The sequence below is a fragment of the Lacerta agilis genome, chromosome 13, assembly GCF_009819535.1.
Source record: "Lacerta agilis isolate rLacAgi1 chromosome 13, rLacAgi1.pri, whole genome shotgun sequence".
NCBI classification, from domain to species: domain Eukaryota; kingdom Metazoa; phylum Chordata; class Lepidosauria; order Squamata; family Lacertidae; genus Lacerta; species Lacerta agilis.
The window spans coordinates 12,075,594-12,096,732 of NC_046324.1; the positions used below are offsets into that span (position 1 = coordinate 12,075,594).

At 43.4% G+C, this 21,139-nt stretch overlaps 1 protein-coding gene across 1 annotated transcript in view; it reads left to right on the top strand.

Moving 5' to 3' along the window:
• Positions 1-21,139, top strand: part of SEMA6D (semaphorin 6D) — a 51,370-nt gene that overhangs the window by 10,721 nt on the left and 19,510 nt on the right. Inside the window, exons 2-12 of the mRNA XM_033167967.1 lie at positions 2,066-2,225; positions 2,576-2,687; positions 4,902-4,962; positions 5,086-5,148; positions 6,907-7,008; positions 8,595-8,685; positions 11,811-11,930; positions 16,686-16,774; positions 19,037-19,254; positions 19,382-19,513; positions 20,785-20,940. Of these exons, the coding sequence (XP_033023858.1) occupies positions 2,117-2,225; positions 2,576-2,687; positions 4,902-4,962; positions 5,086-5,148; positions 6,907-7,008; positions 8,595-8,685; positions 11,811-11,930; positions 16,686-16,774; positions 19,037-19,254; positions 19,382-19,513; positions 20,785-20,940 (1,253 nt within the window). The 5' untranslated portion in view covers positions 2,066-2,116. The remainder of the gene's footprint in view (positions 1-2,065; positions 2,226-2,575; positions 2,688-4,901; positions 4,963-5,085; positions 5,149-6,906; positions 7,009-8,594; positions 8,686-11,810; positions 11,931-16,685; positions 16,775-19,036; positions 19,255-19,381; positions 19,514-20,784; positions 20,941-21,139) is intronic.

Below are 21,139 nucleotides of genomic sequence, written 5' to 3' on the forward strand. Positions count from 1 at the left end.
CTCCCCGAAAAAACTCAACAACTTTGACCTGAACCCCCCAAAAAGGGGGTAGATCACTGCCAGTTTTTAACTCTGAGAGTAGATTGCAGTCTCTTGGGAGTTGGCCACCCCTGCACTACTGTAATACACTGTGTATAGGGATGCACTTGTTTAATAAGCTGTAGCCAGTGCAGAATGCAGCAACTAGCATGCTCAAGGCTATAGACGTATTACACCCGTGGTGAAAGATCTGCACTTGCCTGCCTGTTAGGTACTGAGCTGCAATCAAGGTTTTATCACATAAAAGCCCTAAACAGCTTGAGACCAGGTTGTCTAGCAGAACATTTCCCCCATTATACCCTTGGTAAAATTCTCAGACTTTTCAAGTAGGCCTTGTGGATCATACCTTGGAAAGCCACTGCCAGTCAGTACTGAACTAGCCCCGTTTTGTGTGGGGCTACCTTTGAAGGTGACCCAGAAACTACAACTAATCCAGAATGTGGCTGCAGGGACTGGTGACTGGGAGCAGCTGCCGGGACCATGTAACATCGATCTGCATTGGTTCCCAGTACATTTCCGAGCACAATTCAAAATATTGGTGCTGACCTTTAAAGCCCTAAACGGCTTTGGCCCTGTATACCTGGGCCAAAGCCATTTCCTTCCCCATCGTTCAGCCCTGACACTGAGATCCATCTCTAAGGACTTTCTGGAGGTTTCCTCACTGCGAGAAGTAAAGCTATAGGGAACCAGGCAGAGGGCCTTCTCGGTAGTGGCACCCGCCCTGTGGAACGCCCTCCCATCAGATATCAAGGAAACAAAGAACTATTTTAGAAGACATCTGAAGACCTCCTATAGGGAAGTTTTTAATCTTTTACTGGGTTTGATGTTTTAATGTGTTGGAAGCCACGCAGAGTGGCTGGAGCAGCCCAGTCAGTTGGGCGGCATATAATAATTTATCATCATCGTTATTATTACGTGGACCAATTGTCCAGTTCTGTATAGGGCAGCTTTCTGTGTTCCTAAGGTTGCAGGTTCAATCCATGCCCTTTCTAGTTATTTAGATGATTTATATACTGCCCTGTGCACAGGGCAAAGTCACAACAGGTAGATAAGAATCCATAAAATCCATAAAAATGCAATCCATTAAAAAATGCACAATAGCATCAATTGCTGCCAGTTACTAATAGCAACAGGCCTCTTCTCCTCCAAATGTCTTCTAAAAAAGATGCACCATAAAAGGATCTGGTAGCAGATAATGGGAAATTTCAGCCTCAGAGCTTGGACAGCCTCTGCTGGTCAGAGCAGACAATATTGGTCTAGCAAGTTGCATAATCTGACCTGTTTTATGGCAGCTTCCTATATTCCTTATGTTTTGCGGGGCAAAACAACAATTGTTGCACCTTTAGCATAAACTGAGGTGGTTGATTTGTGAAATGCACACGTGTGTCGTTTCAGTTTGGTCATCTAGCTCAGCTTCGTTAGCAGACCTGGGATATTAAGTATTCCAATGATAATTTGGAACAAGAAAATACTCTTACAGAGAATCACCCCCACCCCCCAGGTAAAAATAAAAGCTTGGCTTGGAGTTTACATGGATTGGATGTGCCTTGAATTTTGTAAAGGAGCTTTGGTTAACTTGCAGGCAAAGGCTTTATTGGGTACCATGTGGCAATTAGTTGGAAAAGGGAAAGAGATTGCAGTTTAATTAATATTCTAATCCCAACGTTAACAATCTTCCTGCCAAGTCAGCAAGGCTGCATGTTCTGTTTGCAATCCTTGTGATTCAGCCGGGGTGACATTCGTCAGCTCCCTCCAGAAAAGGAACCCACTTGTAAATTTAGCTCAAAAAATTAGCAAATGTCAATATGTCGCAGAAAAGTTTTAATCAGGGCTGTCACATAGCAGTTTTTTCTGTCGACAAACACAAAGGGACCTTTTATGCAACATAATTTGCACAATCTTCACTAGCATAAAGTGTGAATTAAGGAGTCGTTCATTGGCTTGGGGCATTGAAGTAGAATCAACCTCCCTCTGTGTGTTTTATTGTTATTTTGAGGAGGTTTTTTTGTTTTTTTAAACCCTGCAGGTAAATAGTATTACCAAGTGGCTCATTCTACACTCTGCATACACACCAGTCATGAGGCTCTTGCTGCTTTCTGCTTGCGTGATGCTATTGACCGCCTCCCGAAGTGCTGCTGTCAGCTTCCCAGAAGACGACGACCCTATTAATGTTGTCGACTACCACTGTGAGTAACTGGCGGGAACAAACTTGCCATTTATTTTTTGTTGTTGTTGAGGGAAAGCAGTTGTTTCCTTCTGAGATTTACTTGGCTTTTTGCTTATTAGGCAATTTCATCATTAATAATAATAATAACAACAACAACGATAGCATTCAAAGGTGTGCAGTAAGTTCAAGTTTGTTTGTTTTAAAGCGTGTTTGCAGAGTTCCTGCCGTTTATTCATTTATATTCAGCGCATTATGCAAGGAATTTAAGTTTAAGCCTTCTGCTCCCAGTATATACAGCTAATCAATGTTGTCTATTGATTCTTTAGCTCTATAATCCTGAGTGATGGCGTAACCCATTTTTACTTGCAGATTCAAGGCAATATCCAGTATTTAGAGGACGCCCTTCAGGCAATGAATCCCAGCATAAGCTGGACTTTCAACTGATGTTGAAAATTCGAGACACACTTTATATTGCTGGCAGGTAATTTTCCCCGCAGTCAGTTGATTAAATTAAAATTCTCTCTCTCTCCCACCTTCCCTCCCTCCTACCCACCCCTGCCCTGGTTGGTTTTGCATTCAATCTGTGCACCTTGTTTAAAAGTAATCTGTAGAGAATGGGATCGGGAAATAGGATTGGAAGGGGGAAATGAATGCACAGAGGAGAGGGACACAATATATTACAGAAAAGAAGCCCTGCTAGATCAGACCATATCTAATCCACCCACCTCTTTTGAATAGGGCCCATACAGATACCCCCCAAGAAGCCCGCTAGGGTTAAATGGTAATGCATGTATGAGACAAACATTTCTAGACTGGAAATCAGGTATGTGCGAGTGTATCAGTCGCTCGTTTCTGGCAGCACTGCCAACTGCCTCCCTTGAGTAGGTGTCCTTGGTACTAGGGAAGGAGGAGAAATGCAATTAAGTTGGCAATTAAAGGGGAACTTGCCTAATTCTCACTTTCTGAAACAATAAACGAACCGGAATGCCTCCAAAATGTGCACTTTTTCAAATTTATAGAGATGTAAGTAATGTGTCCCAAAACCCCTTAGATTATGGTAAAGCATGCATAAAAAATGTATGTATTGGTTGAAAATAACATGCTAAAATGCATTATTTAATGGCTTGGGGAAATGCAAAAAGTGGTCAAAAATTGTGTTTATTCAGGGAAATCAGCACTAAAATGCTGAATTTTTTTTCAAAAATGTATTTTTTAAAAAGTGGCAAATCGCTGCACGAATCACTGCACAAATGTGGAGAACTGTATTGAAATGAGAAACTGACAGAAGCCAAATTGACGTATTCTTCCATCCCTAGATGATACCCAAATGCTTCTCCTCCCAGGGTAGTATGACCCAGCTATATGGTGTGGAGGTTTTATGGATCTGTTCCAGAACTGTAGCTGCAGGGAGAGGGAGTTGTGGGGTCAAACTCGTGGCTGCTATCTGAATTTTTTTTTGTTTTCATTTTTGTTCTCTGTCCCATTAACTTATGGAAAAGTAAGCAAGCTCATACAGACAATATTTTACCCAGTTGGCAGTAGTTTACCCAATTGCTTCATCAGTAGTAAATGCAGACATGCCTTCTGCTATTCTGCCCAGTTGGTGCCCTGGGATAACTGGATTTTTAAAAAATTTAGTACTTAACTTGATTCTTTGGAACTTTAAGAAAACTATTCCACTTTAAAATAAATGTGTGACTGTTGTTCTGCACTTATTCTTCACTATGGGCCTTCTCTATGGCGTGTCAGCAGAGAGGGTCCTGCTGCAAGGTAGTCACCCCAGTAAGTGAGCTTCGGTGCCAGTAAAGGCAACAGACTAGGACTGAGCCATCCTATGAGGGACTCTCCATTATGAAATCCTCCTTCATAATCCCAGTGGTACAGTATCCCCATTTAACAGAACTAGGAGGGTGCTATTTGGATATTCATTCTCTCTCTCTCTCTCTCTCTATATATATATATATATAATTTATTGATTTTCCAAATTAATACAGATCTGTCCAAATTATTTAAATTTAATACAATTTCTTTTTTTATTAAAAAAATAGGTTTCCCACTCCTGCTGCAAACATACAGGTGAAAAATTAGAATATCGTGGAAAAGTCCATTTATGTAAGCAATTGTTTTCATTAGCTACTGGAGTTTAATATATGAGATAAGACTCATGACATGCAAAGCGAGATATGTCAAGCCTTTGCTTGTTATAATTGTGATGATTATGGCGTACAGCTGATGAAAACCCCAAAGTTGAAATTTTTAATTTGGGGTTCTCATCAGCTGTACGCCATAATCATCACAATTATAACAAATAAAGGCTTGACATATCTCGCTTTGCATGTCATGAGTCTATCTCGTATATTAGTTTCACCTTTTAAGTTGAATTACTGAAAGAAATGAACCTTTCAATTATATTCTAATTTTTCGAGTTTCACCTGTATGCTCATTACTTCCTGGTGAAGAATTACTTCATTCTTCTTTAATCTCTTCATCCTTCTCTTGAGGTTAGTCCATTCTCACAGCTGACTTTTGTAATTTCCTTCCAACAGCACCTATGTTGTTTTACATCAATATGTGTAGTCCTTCATAAACGTTCTCAGACCTGGTGTGTCGAGAGTTTCCTGTTTGGACATTCATTCTCAGTGAGTTGAGGGGGGTTTGATAGTGTCTTATTCCTGTTTTCCCTCTGCTCTTACAGGGATCAAGTTTACACTGTGAACTTGAACGATATTCCAAAGGGAGAAGTTGCTCCAAGTAAGGTATTGGAAAAACAGCTTAATTTGGGTTTTTGTTTTGTTTTATTATTATTGTTTCTTTAAAAAAAAAATCTACATTAAAAATTAGAATGTTCTTATTTTTGTTTCTTCATTTTATTGGAACAGAAATTAACATGGCGGTCAAGGCAACAGGACAGAGAGAACTGCGCCATGAAGGGAAAACACAAAGTAGGTTTGCCCCACCCCCATATACCTTTTTTTTTTTAAAGCAGAAAAATATTTAAATCCTTGTTTATGTTTTTAAAAGTTGGGCTTGAAGCCAATGTACAACTGATAATGAACAGTATGTTTAAAGCAGTATCATGTCGTTTTTAAACTGTCATTGCTGCCCCCAAAGAATCCCGGGAACTGCAGTTTAATAAGGGTGCTTATTCCCCTCACAGAAATACAATTCCCAGAGACTCCCGGAAAGAGGGATTGATTGTGTTAAACCACTCTGGGAACTGCAGCTCTGTGAGGAGAATAAAGGTTTCCTAACAACTCTTTGCTCACTGGAACGGCAGATCCTGAAGTTGAGGCTCCAGTACTTTGGCCACCTCGTGAGAAGAGAAGACTCCCTGGAAAAGACCCTGATGTTGGGAAAGATGGAGGGCACAAGGAGAAGGGGACGACAGAGGATGAGATGGTTGGACAGTGTTCTCGAAGCGACTGGCATGAGTTTGGCCAAACTGCGAGAGGCAGTGGAGGATAGGGGTGCCTGGCGTGATCTGGTCCATGGGGTCACGAAGAGTCGGACACGACTGAACAACAGAAGAAGAAGAAGAAGAAGAAGAAGAAGAAGAAGAAGAAGAAGAAGAAGAAGAAGAAGAAGAAGAAGAAGAAAACAACAACAACAACAACAACAACAACAACAACAACTCTTTGCCCCCATAACAAAAACTGAATTGGTTTTTTTTCCTTACAATCAAGCCATATTAGTGAATAAAAAATACGCACATACAGTTCCTAGGATTCTTTGACTGTTTCAAGTGATAGGATACTGCTTTAAATGTATAGTGGAGATGGGACTTGGGATTCTACTTACAGACACAATAATTTGCATTTTATGCAACTGCGGGCATCTTCTCCAGTTCTGGGGATTCTCCTGGATCCAACTTTGCCCCTGAATGCTCAGGTGGCCTCAGTATATAGGAGCATCTATTGTCTGCTTCAGCTGATATGATAACTGTGTCTGCTGCTGGCCTATGGTAGCTTTTTCCTCAGTACTCCAGGCACAGGTAACTTCCAAGACTGGATTACTGCAATACACACCATGTGCAGCTTCTCTTACACGCTTGGTACAGAAACTGCAGTTATTGCAAGACGATTGCTGGCAGGAGTGAGATTTTGTCAGCACTGTGCTCAAAGATCTGCACACAGCCTGCTGATCCGTTAGAAGTCCAAGTTCTAACAGGTTACAATTCAAGGTGTTACTGTTAGTATATGAACCCCTTAACTGTTTCGGCTCAGTTTTCTTGAAGGCCTTATCTCTATGTGCTCACTCAACCCCTTCCATATATAGAACTGGCATATTTACAAGTGCCAGCCAACGTTTATTCTGCACCTGCAAGAAATCAAATATTTTAGTACGGCAGTGCTTTCACTTTGGAACTCACTGCCGATTGATATTAGGCAGGCTCCTTCACTGTACTGTTTATGACATCTCCTAAAATCTCTTTTGCTTACGCAAACCTACCTAGACATGTAATTTTATTGTGTGTATTTGTTTTAAAACTGTTGATTTTATCAATTTTCACTCACTTTTATTATGTTGTACTTGTGCAATATAAAGGTCAGGACTCTGTTCATCATTTTGTATTTTTATCCCTTTTAGTTTTGTTCTTGTGTTATTCAAAATTTGTCATCTCGGAGTTCTACTTCTCTAATAAACGAACCGTATTTGTGAGTATATGGTAACGTAAACCAGTCTCTCTTCTTCTTTTCCAGGACGAATGCCATAATTTTATTAAAGTCTTTGTCCCCAGGAATGACGAGATGGTGTTTGTCTGTGGAACCAATGCTTTTAACCCCATGTGCCGCTACCTTAGGGTAAGGACCTCGGTGCAGTAAGACAGAAGCTTCTCTACATGTTGCTGATGTGGGTATCTTCCTCATCATCGCCTCCAAGGAGATGAGGGTGCTGTTCATGGCTCCCTTCCCCCTCGTGAGATATATGAGGCTGACTTGATAGTAACTGGCCCATATTTAGCCAGTGTACTTCATAGCTGAGTCTAGTCCTGAGATAGCCAATGTGATGTCCTCTAGCTGGTTTCGGACTACAACTCCCATCGTCCCTGGTTATGGACCATGCTAGCTGGGGTTGATGAGAGTTGGAGTCCCTCAGCGTCTGTTAGTTATCCCTGTTCACCCAGTGAGCTTCATAGCCAAGTGGGGAATTGAACCTTGGTCTTCCAGGTCCTAATCTAGCATTCTAGCCACACTGGTTCACTTTTATGAGCAATTCTCAGCCAAAGCCTTGCTGATCTGGCTGGACGTGATGTGAACCAGGGAGCACATCAGCAAGCAGGGCTGGCAGTTGTTTGTTAGCCATGACTTAGTGGCTCATCACAGCAGAAAGCCCTGCTCCATGTCAGTTACAGAACCAATGGCGAGAAAGCTGTTCTGACCTCTGGCACCATGTCTGAGGACTGAAGGCTCCTTGAGGTGAGGATTTTTGTGTGTATTGCAGCCTGTTGTGATCTGCATTTGAGAATTGTTTGCTTGAAAGGTGGGATCTAACCCCCACTCCCCCGATCTCCTGTACTGCTCCTTTAACTGTGACTAGTGTAAAAATCTTTATCCAATTTTCCAGGATGATCAGATACATTTTATGTCCTTTCGAACTTGCATCCCAGTTCGACCAAGGGCTGTGTTGCAGCAAACAGCCAGGAACTGACCCCAGACACTTGGAGTTGATGAGAGGATTATGATGCCCATTTTATTTTACTCTGTGTTGTTTTTTGTCTGCCTTACCTAATTTTATTCTCTTTTACTCTGTTATACACTTTCAGTTAATGTGTGTTATGTGCTTCGTTTCCTTAGTGCCGGTCATTGACTGTAGCAATAAAGACGTGGTCTTCATTTGGGGGAGGGGTGTTGAGCTGAGAACTAGGGGTTGATCCAGTGCTAGTCCTCCTCAGAGTAGACCCATTGAAGTTAATGGACATACTAATTTAGGTTCATTAATTTCAATGGGTCTGCTCTGAGCAGCATCGGATACAACCCTTGTATCATAAAATTTGGAGGAATGCAAAATCCCAAGGATTATTACGTTCCAGTCCCAGATATTTGGAGTGGGAGATGTGAATTAGGTTAGTTTGCTTTAAAATGTGGACTGAATGAAATTTTCTCCCACTGTTGTTCCCCAGCACTGATAATTTAGTGGCATACAGCCTCTCTGAACCTGGAGGTCACATATAGACATCATGACGCATAGCCTTGTGGATGTAAAAGCTATCGTCCTTTGCAAAGCTCCTTGAGGACCCGTTCTTAAGCATTATATGGAAGATTAGATCAAGTCTGACAGAGTGAATGATGGTGTATGCAAAGCAGCATTGCTCCCCCCCCCCAAAAAAAACCACTCTTCCTGCAGAGCTTGATGTGACACCGCCAAACAATTTATTTTTCATCCACAGCTGAATACCTTGGAGTATGATGGAGAAGAATTCAGCGGCTTAGCCAGGTGCCCATTCGACGCCAGGCAAACCAACGTCGCCCTTTTTGCTGGTAAGAACATTTGGTTTCACGAATCCTGGTGAAAAATGATACAGAGAGTGGTGCGGAGAGGACGGGAGATTTACAAGAAAACTTAAAGAAACTCTTATCACATCAACGTGCCTCTGCAGAGTTTTTTTTTCCCCTTTTAAGCCTAATGCATCTTTTTGGGGGAATTAGTAATCACATTGTCAACTAGTTTACATTGAGATGACTAAACGACACACACCCCTACCCTGGAACAGTTCTGGGCTCCAAAGTAGTTTCTTTTTTCTGGACCCCTGGTGGTTCCATCAACTTTTAATTAAGTTACGATGGGGGTGGAGGAGAGAATCCTGCTCGCACTTCCATTTGTAAGTAGGGCTTTCAACAGACTGAAGAAATCTTACACTGCAATCCTATAGCTGCTTACCTTGGAGTGAGCATCTTTAAATGGGGCATAGGTCTGAGTAGAACTGCACTGCTAATTGATTCATGAATCGATTGATTCTGCACAGATTTGCACACTTGAGGGGGGAATGGCATTTCTAATTAGAAAAGGAGTGGTAATAATAAAAATTAATAAAAATTTAAAAAAAGAAAAGGAGTGGTAGAGGTTCTCCCTAGTGTGTGTCTTCAAGCAGAGGCTGGGCAGGTGAGTTTTCATCTTGACAGTTTGCACTAGCAAAAACTCATTGCCTGGTCTATTGTGCAACAGAGGTGCCAGCTAACCTGCTTAGACAAACAACAAAACATTTCACCAGCAGAAGTATGCCACTAAGTCACCTTGACTTGGTGCTAAATTGGAGACAACCCTTTGTTGTTAGATGAGGCACATATACATTTATTTATTTATTTATTTATTTATCCATCCATCCATCCATCCATCCATCAATCAGTCATTGTTACGTTGTGAGGATGCTACAGTTGTGCATGCTTAAAGGTAAAGGGACACCGACCGTTAGGTCCAGTTGTGGACGACTCTGGGGTTGCTGCGCTAATCTCGCTTTACTGGCTGAGGGAGCCGGCGTACAGCTTCCGGGTCATGTGGCCAGCATGACTAAGCCGCTTCTGGCAAACCAGAGCAGTGCACGGAAACGCTGTTTACCTTCCCGCCAGAGCGGTACCTACTTATCTACTTGCACTTTGACGTGCTTTTGAACTGCTAGGTTGGCAGGAGCAGGGACAGAGCAATGGGAGCTCACCCCGTTGCAGGGATTCGAACCGCTGACCTTCTGATTGGCAAGCCCTAGGCTCAGTGGTTTAACCCACAGTGCCACCCGCGTCCCTAGGCTTGGCTAAATGATGCAGTAGGCATTATCTTAAAAGATGCATACCTTTTTCGCACAGGAGAGAATACTTCTTCTAATATGGTGGTTGCCCTCTGTAGCTTTTTTCTATGTTGCTGCATTCTCTCTCTCCCTCTGTCTGTCCACGGAGAAAAGAGAGAGAGAAATCTATTTTAATCGAAGGCACCTTTCTTAGTTGGTCATGAGATGTTGTTTATTATTTCACATATATACAATAGGCAATATTAATCCAAGAGAACAAAAGTGAAGTAATAAAAAGTATGTTAATGGAAGCTTATAATATATATTGCTTTCTTGAGCTGCATAAAGTCTCTGTATAATTATACAAGAATCCATTATAACATACCTTATAAAATGTGTGGATTTACATTTTCCTGTACTTTATTACACCAGTACATTTTAAATGCACTATGTTTCTCAATAAAATTATCATAAGATTGGTCATAAGGTTTCATTTGACGAATTTGACCCAGGGAAGTCCCTCCAGATGTTGCTGGACTTGCATTTCCCACCAGCCTCAGCCAGCATGGCCAATGGTCAGTTAAGCAAAAAGAGTTTTGCCTTTTGCGTGAATCTTACCGTGCTCCTTTTTGAAAGCAAAGCACTTTTGCCAGTTGATCTTTTGAGAAGCCCATTCCAAGTACCCCCTCTGACCAATCGCCCCAACCTGGTGCCCTCCAGATACCATTGGACCACAGCTCCCTTTACCCCTGACCATCAGCCATGCTGGCTGGAATTCATTGATACTAGCTGCAATGGCTTAATTGTACCCACAGTGTTGGAGTTCGTATGCCTCCGAATCAGTGGCATGTGTTGAAATTTTTCCATAGGGGACCAGTTAGGGCTAGAGGCACCTGCTTGTGGGGGGCAACGTCACACATGTGAGCATTGAGCCTCTCTTCCTGCCGGAGCATCGCCCCTCCCTCCCTAATCTGGGCAGAAGCTTCCTGGGCTTTGGGAAGGAGGCACCAGGCCTCTGGCACGATGCTGGGAGTCCTGATGCCTCCTATCCAAAGCCAGGTGAGCTTTGGGGAGGTGGTGGGAGGACTCTTGGAAACCTGTCGGAGCATCGTGCCTCCCTCCCTAAGTTGGACAGAAGCTTCCTGGGCTTTGGGCTGGAGGTGCCAGGCTTCAATACTTTAAAACTCTGATTTTCCAGGAATGTTTAGGGGACGTTCCCCTAGCCTAGTCCCCCTAGACCACTGACCACACGGCACTGCTCTGGATGCCAGCTGCTTGGAATCACAAGTGGGGAGAGGGCTGTTGTCCTCACGTCCTGCTTGCAGGCTTCCCACAAGCACCTAGTTTGCCAGGATGCTGGAGGGCTCTTCTTCTGTAAACCAAGGATGAAGTTTAAACAGTGAGGGAGCCTGTATGATAGTGGACCAAAAACGGCATTTAATCCCGAGGAGACCAGATTAAACGGACAGGATGGAAAAGGACTAATTAGTTGAAATGGACTTTCAACCAGTGCTCTGTCTTCTAATATATATTTTACCCTCTATTGTTTCAGTGTAGCATTTTTAAAAATATATACATCAGAGTTCAATACAGTACCGTTTTCATATTTTGGGTCTCGTTTGTGCAATCTTACATAAACCAAAACATATGGTGGGCACCAGTTTGGGGGAGACTGCATCATGCAGTCCAAACAGATGGGTTCTATGTCTGTGAAACCGTTACAACAAAGTGATGCCAACTTTCAGAGCCTGACCACCCAAGAGGGAGCTGGATTGTTCCAGCCTCTGGTGTCTGCGTAACCCCCGTGGCCCAAAGAATACAGAAATGATAAGAGGTTACTCAGAATTAAAACTGATACTAAATGCCTCATTTGTTCTATTGTTTCAGATGGCAAACTCTATTCTGCAACGGTTGCAGATTTTCTGGCAAGTGATGCGGTAATTTACCGAAGCATGGGGGACGGGTCGGCATTGAGAACAATAAAATACGACTCCAAGTGGATTAAAGGTACTTATAGTGAAATACTAATAATTGCAGCTTGTAATGTCTTTGTAGCTGGAGATTGTGTGCATTGTGGAGTGGTGGTATTCTCCATTTTGTTTAACCCAGTAATTACAAAGCAATCACTCTTTTTGCTGATGAGTAGACTTTCTCAGTGTTCAGATCTTTAGCTCACTCTTTGAGGATTGAGGCACAATTAAAAATAAAAATTGGATGTATACTCAGAAGAGTATACTGGTTTGATTCCCCCCCCCCCGATTTGTTTGGACCTAACCATTGTTTATGGTTACGTGCACAAGCCTTGGGACCATGCTCCTCGTTCCCTCCCTCTTCTGACACAGCCATGTGGAGATCAGAAGCTTTCACTGCAGATTTCAATCACCCACAGTTCCGCACCCATCTGAACCACCTATACCATGGTTAATGATAACTTCAATGGGTTGAAGCACAAACTTTGCTTTGTAAACCATGCTTCAAACAAACCATAGCTAAAACTAAACACAGTTTGTGCAGGTTCAAACATAGCATTTAACTGAAGTGAATCTAAAATAGGCATAGTGGTAAATTCTCTAATCTGTGTCCCAGTACGCAGTCTGGGAATAATTTATTTAGCCCCTTAAGACTCCAACCCTATGCTTACCATTGATTTCAGTGGGCCTTACTTCTGAGTAGTCATGTATAAGATTGCTTGCATTGTTGTTGTTCAGTCGTTCAGTCGTGTCCGACTCTTCGTGACCCCATGGACCAGAGCACGCCAGGCATGCCTATCCTTCACTGCCTCTCGCAGTTTGGCCAAACTCATGTTAGTAGCCTCGAGAACACTGTCCAACCATCTCATCCTCTGTCGTCCCCTTCTCCTTGTGCCCTCCATCTTTCCCAACATCAGGGTCTTTTCTAGGGAGTCTTCTCTTCTCATGAGGTGGCCAAAGTACTGGAGCCTCAACTTCAGGATCTGTCCTTCTAGTGAGCACTCAGGGCTGATTTCTTTGAGAATGGATAGGTTTGATCTTCTTGCAGTCCATGGGACTCTCAAGAGTCTCCTCCAGCACCATAATTCAAAAGCATCAATTCTTCGGCGATCAGCCTTCTTGATGGTCCAGCTCTCACTTCCGTACATTACTACTGGGAAGACCATAGCTTTAACTATACGGACCTTTGTTGGCAAGGTGATGTCTTTGCTTTTTAAGATGCTGTCTAGGTTTGTCATTGCTTTTCTCCCAAGAAGCAGGCGTCTTCTAATTTCGTGACTGCTGTCACCATCTGCAGTGATCATGGAACCCAAGAAAGTGAAATCTCTCACTGCCTCCATTTCTTCCCCTTCTATTTGCCAGGAGGTGATGGGACCAGTGGCCATGATCTTAGTTTTTTTGATGTTGAGCTTCAGACCATATCTTGCGCTTTCCTCTTTCACCCTCATTAAAAGGTTCTTTAATTCCTCCTCACTTTCTGCCATCAAGGTAGTATCATCAGCATATCTGAGGTTGTTGATATTTTTTCCGGCAATCTTAATTCCGGTTTGGGATTCATCCAGTCCAGCCTTTCGCATGATGAATTCTGCATATAAGTTAAATAAGCAGGGAGACAATATACAGCCTTGTCGTACTCCTTTCCCAATTTTGAACCAATCAGTTGTTCCATATCCAGTTCTAACTGTAGCTTCTTGTCCCCCATAGAGATTTCTCAGGAGACAAATGAGGTGATCCGGCACTCCCATTTCTTTAAGAACTTGCCATAGTTTGCTGTGGTCGACACAGTCAAATGCTTTTGCGTAGTCAATGAAGCAGAAGTAGATGTTTTTCTGGAACTCTCTAGCTTTCTCCATAATCCAGCGCATGTTTGCAATTTGGTCTCTGGTTCCTCTGCCCCTTCGAAATCCAGCTTGCACTTCTGGGAGTTCTCGGTCCACATACTGCTTAAGCCTGCCTTGTAGAATTTTAAGCATAACCTTGCTAGCATGTGAAATGAGTGCAATTGTGCGGTAGTTGGAGCATTCTTTGGCACTGCCCTTCTTTGGGATTGGGATGTAGACTGATCTTCTCCAATCCTCTGGCCACTGCTGAGTTTTCCAAACTTGTTGGCATATTGAGTGTAGTACCTTAACAGCATCATCTTTTAAAATTTTAAATAGTTCAGCTGGAATATCATCACTTCCACTGGCCTTGTTGTTAGCGAGGCTTTCTAAGGCCCATTTGACTTCACTCTCCAGGATGTCTGGCTCAAGGTCAGCAACCACATTACCTGGGGTATATGAGATCTCCATATCTTTCTGGTATAATTCTTCTGTGTATTCTTGCCACCTCTTCTTGATGTCTTCTGCTTCTGTTAGGTCCTTTCCACTTTTGTCCTTAATTGTGGTAATCTTTGTACGGAATGTTCCTTTCATATTTCCAATTTTCTTGAACAAATCTCTGGTTTTTCCCATTCTGTTATTTTCCTCTATTTCTTTGCATTGCTCGTTTAGAAAGGCCCTCTTGTCTCTCCTTGCTATTCTTTGGAAATCTGCATTCAATTTCCTGCTTGCATTAGTTATATCAAAATTAGATATAATTCTATATACAGTTGCGCATAAAATTAATCTTGCGTCTTTTTCTTCTGTAAGTTCTTTTAAATGAAAGAGCTACAACCACCCACATCCCGACACGTGGCATGAAGGATCCGATATTATATATAACCAGCTGCAGTTTGTGGGTGGGTGAAAAGAATCGGGGCAAGCTCCATGGCTGTGAGCATATATTCTCCTTTCAGTGGAGCACAACCCAAAGCCCACTTCTTCTTTTTGTCTTCATCCAGCAAAAGATCTGGCCCAGGAATGAAACCCTTTCCTACCCACCCCTACCCCCCAATTCCGCAATAAGTTAATGAATGGAGCTGTAGTAACAAAAGGCCGGAGCTGCAATACAATTCCTCGGAGGCCTTTTTACAGTCCATTAGCCGACATTAAAGTCTGCACATTCATTGAAGCTCAACTCCATCTGTACTTGGATGTCCTAAAGTGCCTTGAATAGTGGATTTCACTTTGTAACTACAGGATACACTTTGGCATCCGTACACACCAGATCTGCATAGCAGCTGCAACAGCAGCCTGTTTGTAACGCTAATGAAGACTGTAATGCCTGTAACCTTAAGAGAGCTTACTAGTGAGCTGCTGCAAGAGAGCATCCTGCGAGAGGCACATGGAACAGGCTGGACCCATTGATTCCTCCCATTATATATCCTACCTTTCCTCCAAGGAACTCTAGGGTTCCCCAGTCAATTAAGCCAAAAGGTAGTGACTGGCCCAAGATCACAGATTTTAACTGTTTTGAACATCTTTTAAATGTGTTTGATGTGTTAATCCCTTTGAGGTTGTGGTTGAGAAGGCAATTGATAAATTAACTGAAATCATACCACTATGTGTGCTTCATGGCTGAGCTGGGACTTGAATATGGGCTGCCCAATTCTTAGTCCAAGACTCTAACCACAGTGTCATACACTCGATCTGATAGGTTTGTCCCTCTTTTGGGCATATGCAGACGTTCTTTACTCTGAAGGAAATGCACCCCCTCCCCCTTCATTGCAAAAAGGAAGTTGTAGCTGATCTAGTATGTGACAGGTTTATTTGAATGCAGTTTTCCTTCCTCTGCAGTAGTATAAATGTTGGCAGAGCCAATACTGCAGGGATGGGGGGCATTGGTATTCCAGATGTTCCTGGACCACAGTTCCCATCATCCCTGACCATTGGGCCATGTTGGTTGGAGCTGATGGGACTTCGGTGATTGAAATCATATGGAGAAGCCATGGGTTCCCCATCTCTGCAATACTGCCTTTCATTCTTTGGCATTTCCAATTAAAAAGGTCTTTGGGTACCAAGCTCTGGGAGAAGTCCCTGCCTGGGAATTCTGGAGAGCTGGTGCCAATTACAGCTGGCCATCACTAGGCTAGATGAACCAATGGTCTAACTCCAACATAGAAAACTACTCCAATTCAGACCATTGGTCCATCTAATTCAGAGCTGTCTACACCAGGCATAGCCAGTGTGGTGCCTTACAGATGTTTTTGGACTACAGCTAATATCATCCCATGTTGGCTGGGGCTGATGGGATTTGGAGTCCAACAACATCTGGAAGGCACAAGGTTTGCTACTCCTGGTCTGCACTGCTAGCAGCTTTCCTGGTGTACAGAGAAGGTTCATTTCCAGTCCTCCGTGGAGGTGCCTGGGATTGACCCTGTGACTTTTTACATGCAAAGGATGTGTTCCAGTACTGCTGAGCTCCAGTCCTTCTCCTTAAACTTGGTATGAGACAACTTTATACATTCCTTTTCCATTGAGATCCTATGTTGGTGATTTGTTTCTCACAGAATGACTCTGAACTTCTGTGATGTGCCGGTAGCTCTTGGAAGAGCTTCCTTTTAAAAAAAAAAATGATGGTCTCTTATTCTTACATGGGGTCTTTTAACGCTTTCCAGATCCATACCTGCACAGTGTCAGTAATGCTTCATCGTTTGCCTATAATTCACTGTTGTGATGTTGTGCTAGCATAATGGCCATTACAAAGTTTCCAACCAACTTTCACTCAGAGTAGACTCATTGAAATGAATAGACCTAAGTTAGTCATGCCATTGGGTCTACTCCAAGTAATATTTGGTTGGCTGCAACCCCATGCCTCTTTCTCATGCCATATTGGGCTGTTAACCCAGATGTAGCAAGGTGCCTCCTTTTTTTACACCCCCCCCCCAGCAAAATCCCCCCAACATAGATCTCCTCTTCCTTGAATCTTGCAGAGCCCCATTTCCTTCATGCCATTGAATACGGGAACTTTGTGTATTTCTTCTTTCGAGAGATTGCCGTGGAGCATAATAATTTAGGCAAGGTAAGAGTAAATACAGCTGTTTGTTATGATAAGCTACAAAGTCTCAGGGTGATTTGTAGTGGGCTGAAAATATGCTTGCTATGGAGTGGCTCGCAGTTGTTTCTGTTCAACGACTGGTTTTGAAAATAATAAGCTGGCACTTCTCATACTTCTAATTGCTGAAGGAGGTGGTGGAATTTGCGTTCCCCACCCCCACCCCCCACCCTCACAGCTTTGTTCTCTAGAGCTGGACTTCATCTGTAAAGAGGTTCAGCCTGTCACTGAAAATCCAAATGGGCTTCCTCCCTACCCAAACACATGGAACACAATCCCTTGGAAAATTCACCTGTGAATCAAATGAACCTCCTGCTCTTATTTTAGTGCTGCAACTTGAGGTACACAGATATAGAGAAGACTGGGATTTATAATTGGTTGTCTCTGTAAACTGGTCGGCAACTAGATTTGCTGGAGGACTAATTTGACATGGCAGGGCAAGGCTCCCTACCCTCAAAAGGACCTGGGGCTCATCTACACCCCATTTTGAGCTGGGCAATTGGGGAGATAGGTAGTATGGGGCTAGGTTTGACCCAAGGGCTGCATAGTTGCTGAGCCCTAATCAAAACATGGCTTCCTTTTTCTGTGGCGGGAATGAGAAATCAGAGACCCAGTGGCAACTGTCTTTGGCCCGTAAGACTCTGAAGTCCACTCCTCCCCACACGACACCCTTTAGCGAGCCTGCTTCACGCCTTCCATGAGTGTTTTCACCTCGCTGGAATGTAACCTTGAACTCTGATAATTCCTCTTGTTTGCCAGGATGAAGGATAGAAAATGTGTGTAGAAGCTAGCCTGTTGTACAATGGTTAAGAAAAGCAGGGTGGGGAAAGTCTGGAGAAGCTTGCATGACAAGTATTATATAAATATTGAAAGTAAACCTCCAGGTTGGACAACAGGCACACATTATACATTGGGCTGCCTATAGAAACTGTTTGGAAACCGCAGCTGGTGCAGAATTCAACAGCCAAATTGCCGACCAGAGCAGGGCAATCTGAACATATCACACCAGATCTGGCACAACCGCCTATCAATTTTTTCCAGGTTTTGACCAACAAAGCCTTGTGCAGCCCAGGACCCCAGTACCTTAAGGTCCGCCTCTCCCCACATGAACTGACCTGGACTTTGCAATCAGCATCTGAGGCCCTTCTTCATGTGTCCTTTCCACAGGAGGTTTGGGGGGGGCAGCAACATGAGATCAAGCCTTTTCAGTGGTTGCCTCTCCCCCCCCCCTTTCTGAAATGCCCCCCCAGGGAGGCACTTCTGGTGCCACCTTTATCCATTTTTAGATGCCAGGCAAATACTTTTCTCTTTAGCTGGGCTTTTAGACCTTAATTTGATGGGTGGCATTGTGGTCAGTTGCCTAAGTCCTGCCTTTTATTTGTTTAATTGTGTGTCCTTGCATTTTTGTTGGATGTTCTTGATCCCCCCCCAACCAGTTATTTTCATTCGATTTTACAAATATGAATTTATAACCATACCAAATAGACATCCATGCAAAGAGATTACTCTGAATCTCGGGACTCCCCGCCCCCTCCCCCTCTATGGGTCCTATTGTCAACATCTTCATCTTGATTCATTTTAATATGAGTTTAATATAAAGGCCTGGGAACGATGCCTTATGAGGAACGGCTTAGGGAGCTGGGTATGTTTAGCCTGGAGAAGAGAAGGTTAAGGGGTGATATGATAGCCATGTTCAAATATATAAAAGGATGTCTTATAGAGGAGGGAGAAAGGTTGTTTTCTGCTGCTCCAGAGAAGCGGACACGGGGCAATGGATTCAAACCACAAGAAAGAAGGTTCCACCTAAACATTAGGAAGAACTTCCTGGCAGTAAGAGCTGTTCGACAGTGGAATTTGCTGCCAAGAAGTGTGGTGGAGTCTCCTTCTTTGGAGGTCTTTAAGCGGAGGCTTGACAGCCATCTGTCAGGAATGCTTTGATGGTGTTTCCTGCTTGGCAGGGGTTGGACTGGATGGCCCTTGTGGTCTCTTCCAATTCTATGATTCTAAGTTGCTTTGGGTGACTTAGTGAGAAAAGCAACTAACAAAAATGATGGACAAATAATAAATACATTGAAAAAGGTTCCCCACCCCTGCCCAATGGAGTTGGCGTAGGAAATTTACAAGCAGCTGCTTTCCTTTTACCAAAGTTGCTGCTATAACAGTGGTGGTTTTCCAGACGGATTAGTTGCCAGCCTGACTTTCCTCCTTCCCTATTGTCCCCCACGCAAGGCTGTGTACTCTCGTGTTGCCCGCATATGCAAAAACGACATGGGTGGCTCTCAGAGGGTGCTGGAGAAGCACTGGACGTCATTCCTGAAAGCGCGTCTCAACTGCTCCGTCCCCGGGGATTCGTTTTTCTACTTTGACGTGCTCCAGTCGATCACAGACATAATAGAAATCAACGGGGCCCCTACTGTTGTCGGCGTATTCACTACGCAGCTTAACAGGTGAGAGATGAGCGACCCGGCGTCAAAAAGAGAGAGGGAAGTTCTCTGGTTCACTGCCAATGCTTAATCCATTGCCACTTTGTTGCCTGGCTTCCCTGCAACTTCTTCTCCTGTGTCTCTTTTACAGCATCCCCGGCTCAGCGGTGTGTGCTTTTAGCATGGAGGACATTGAGAAAGTCTTCAAAGGAAGATTTAAGGAACAAAAGACTCCAGATTCTGTTTGGACAGCTGTACCTGAAGACAAAGTACCAAGGCCGAGGTAAAGGAAACAAATGGATGATAATAATAATCTGTTATCAGAATGTTGTTGTCATGGCCCCATCTGTACAGCTGCTTTGGAATCAGTGAAGAACGCGTTGGCCCATCCATGTGTCTCTGGCTGGGAATTGTGAGCTGCTTTGAGTTCAAATTGGTTGATGGGAAAGCAGCATACAAAAAACAGATCAAATCAGTGTTTAATTTCAAACTGCACCTTGCATATGGCAAGGGGGCAAGGCCTCTGTCTTGCATGCAGAAGTACCTAGGTTCAATCACTGACATTTCCAGTTAGGACTGGAAGGGACCCTTGCCTGAAACCTTGGAAAACAGCAGCCAGTTAGGGTGGACAGTGCTGAGCTAGATCACCCAATGGTCTGACTTGGGGTAAGACAGCTTCTTGTGTTCTTATGTTCCAATGACAAATGGATCAACTAAAGAATTTGTTTGCCCACCATTTTCCTCCTGGAAAACCCGCAGTTTAGTGCTGAATCAGAGCAAACAGCAACCGGGTTTTCTGATAGCAGATTGCCATTTATTCTGATTTAGTGCAAAAGAGCAGGTTTTCTGGGGGCAAAGGGAAAACAGCTCAGACCCATGCTTAGAAAGCAGGAAATGGCTCAATATATATATAAGAGGCAACCACCAATAAAACAAGATACATTTTGTGGAACAGAATGACAAGTTTTCCCAGCTGCATGAATCAGCAGAGACCTTAGGTGTTCAGTGTGTGTGTGTGTGTGTGTGTGTGTGTGTGTGTTAGTGTTAGGGTGTATTTGTAAATTGTGTTGAGATGCATGTGGAAAGTGATACATGCACTTATTAAAGTCCAAATACAGATACAGACAGAGATGTAGGCAATGAGAAGATAATAGAGATTGCACCGGTCTGATATTTAATGGAAGAACATTTCCCCCCACACACACCTGCCCAGATGTTGAGAATAATCCAGGGGTGGGAATCAAAGGCTTGGAACCTCAGCATTGCTACAAATAAACCTTCCTATTGTCGATTCAGTAAAAATGTGCAAAACCCCAACATTTAGACAGAAATTCAGTTGACTCCCTCATCGTAAACATGGAGTAACCCAGGTTAAAACAAAGCAATTGGCCAGCCTTGTGCTGAGCGATTGTCTCAAATGGTCCCAAAGTAGCAGTTTTCGTTTGGACTCCAAATACATTTTGCCTTGGGTGTTCGTGCTGCTCCTTCAGAATTCTGCCCCTTTCCTTCACTTTAAAACAAAAAAATGGGAAAAAAATGTTGCTTTCCTTTCAGACCTGGGTGCTGTGCAAAACACGGCCTAGCAGAGGCTTACAAAACCTCCATTGATTTCCCAGATGAAACCCTCTCTTTCATCAAATCCCACCCTTTGATGGATTCCGCCGTTCCCTCCGTCATTGAGGAGCCTTGGTTTACAAAGACAAGGGTCAGGTAAGGAAGGAGGCCTTGTTGCGACACGAGGCTCAGCCGCTGCACATCTGAAACTTAATACTATCCCAGCCACACCGGGCAGGACTTTGGGGGGGGGGGATCAGGTTTTCCTACACAGGACTGATTAAGGCCTCATCTGCGCTATACATTTAAAGCAGTGCTGTGCCACTTTAAGCAGTCATGGCTTCCTCAAAGAATC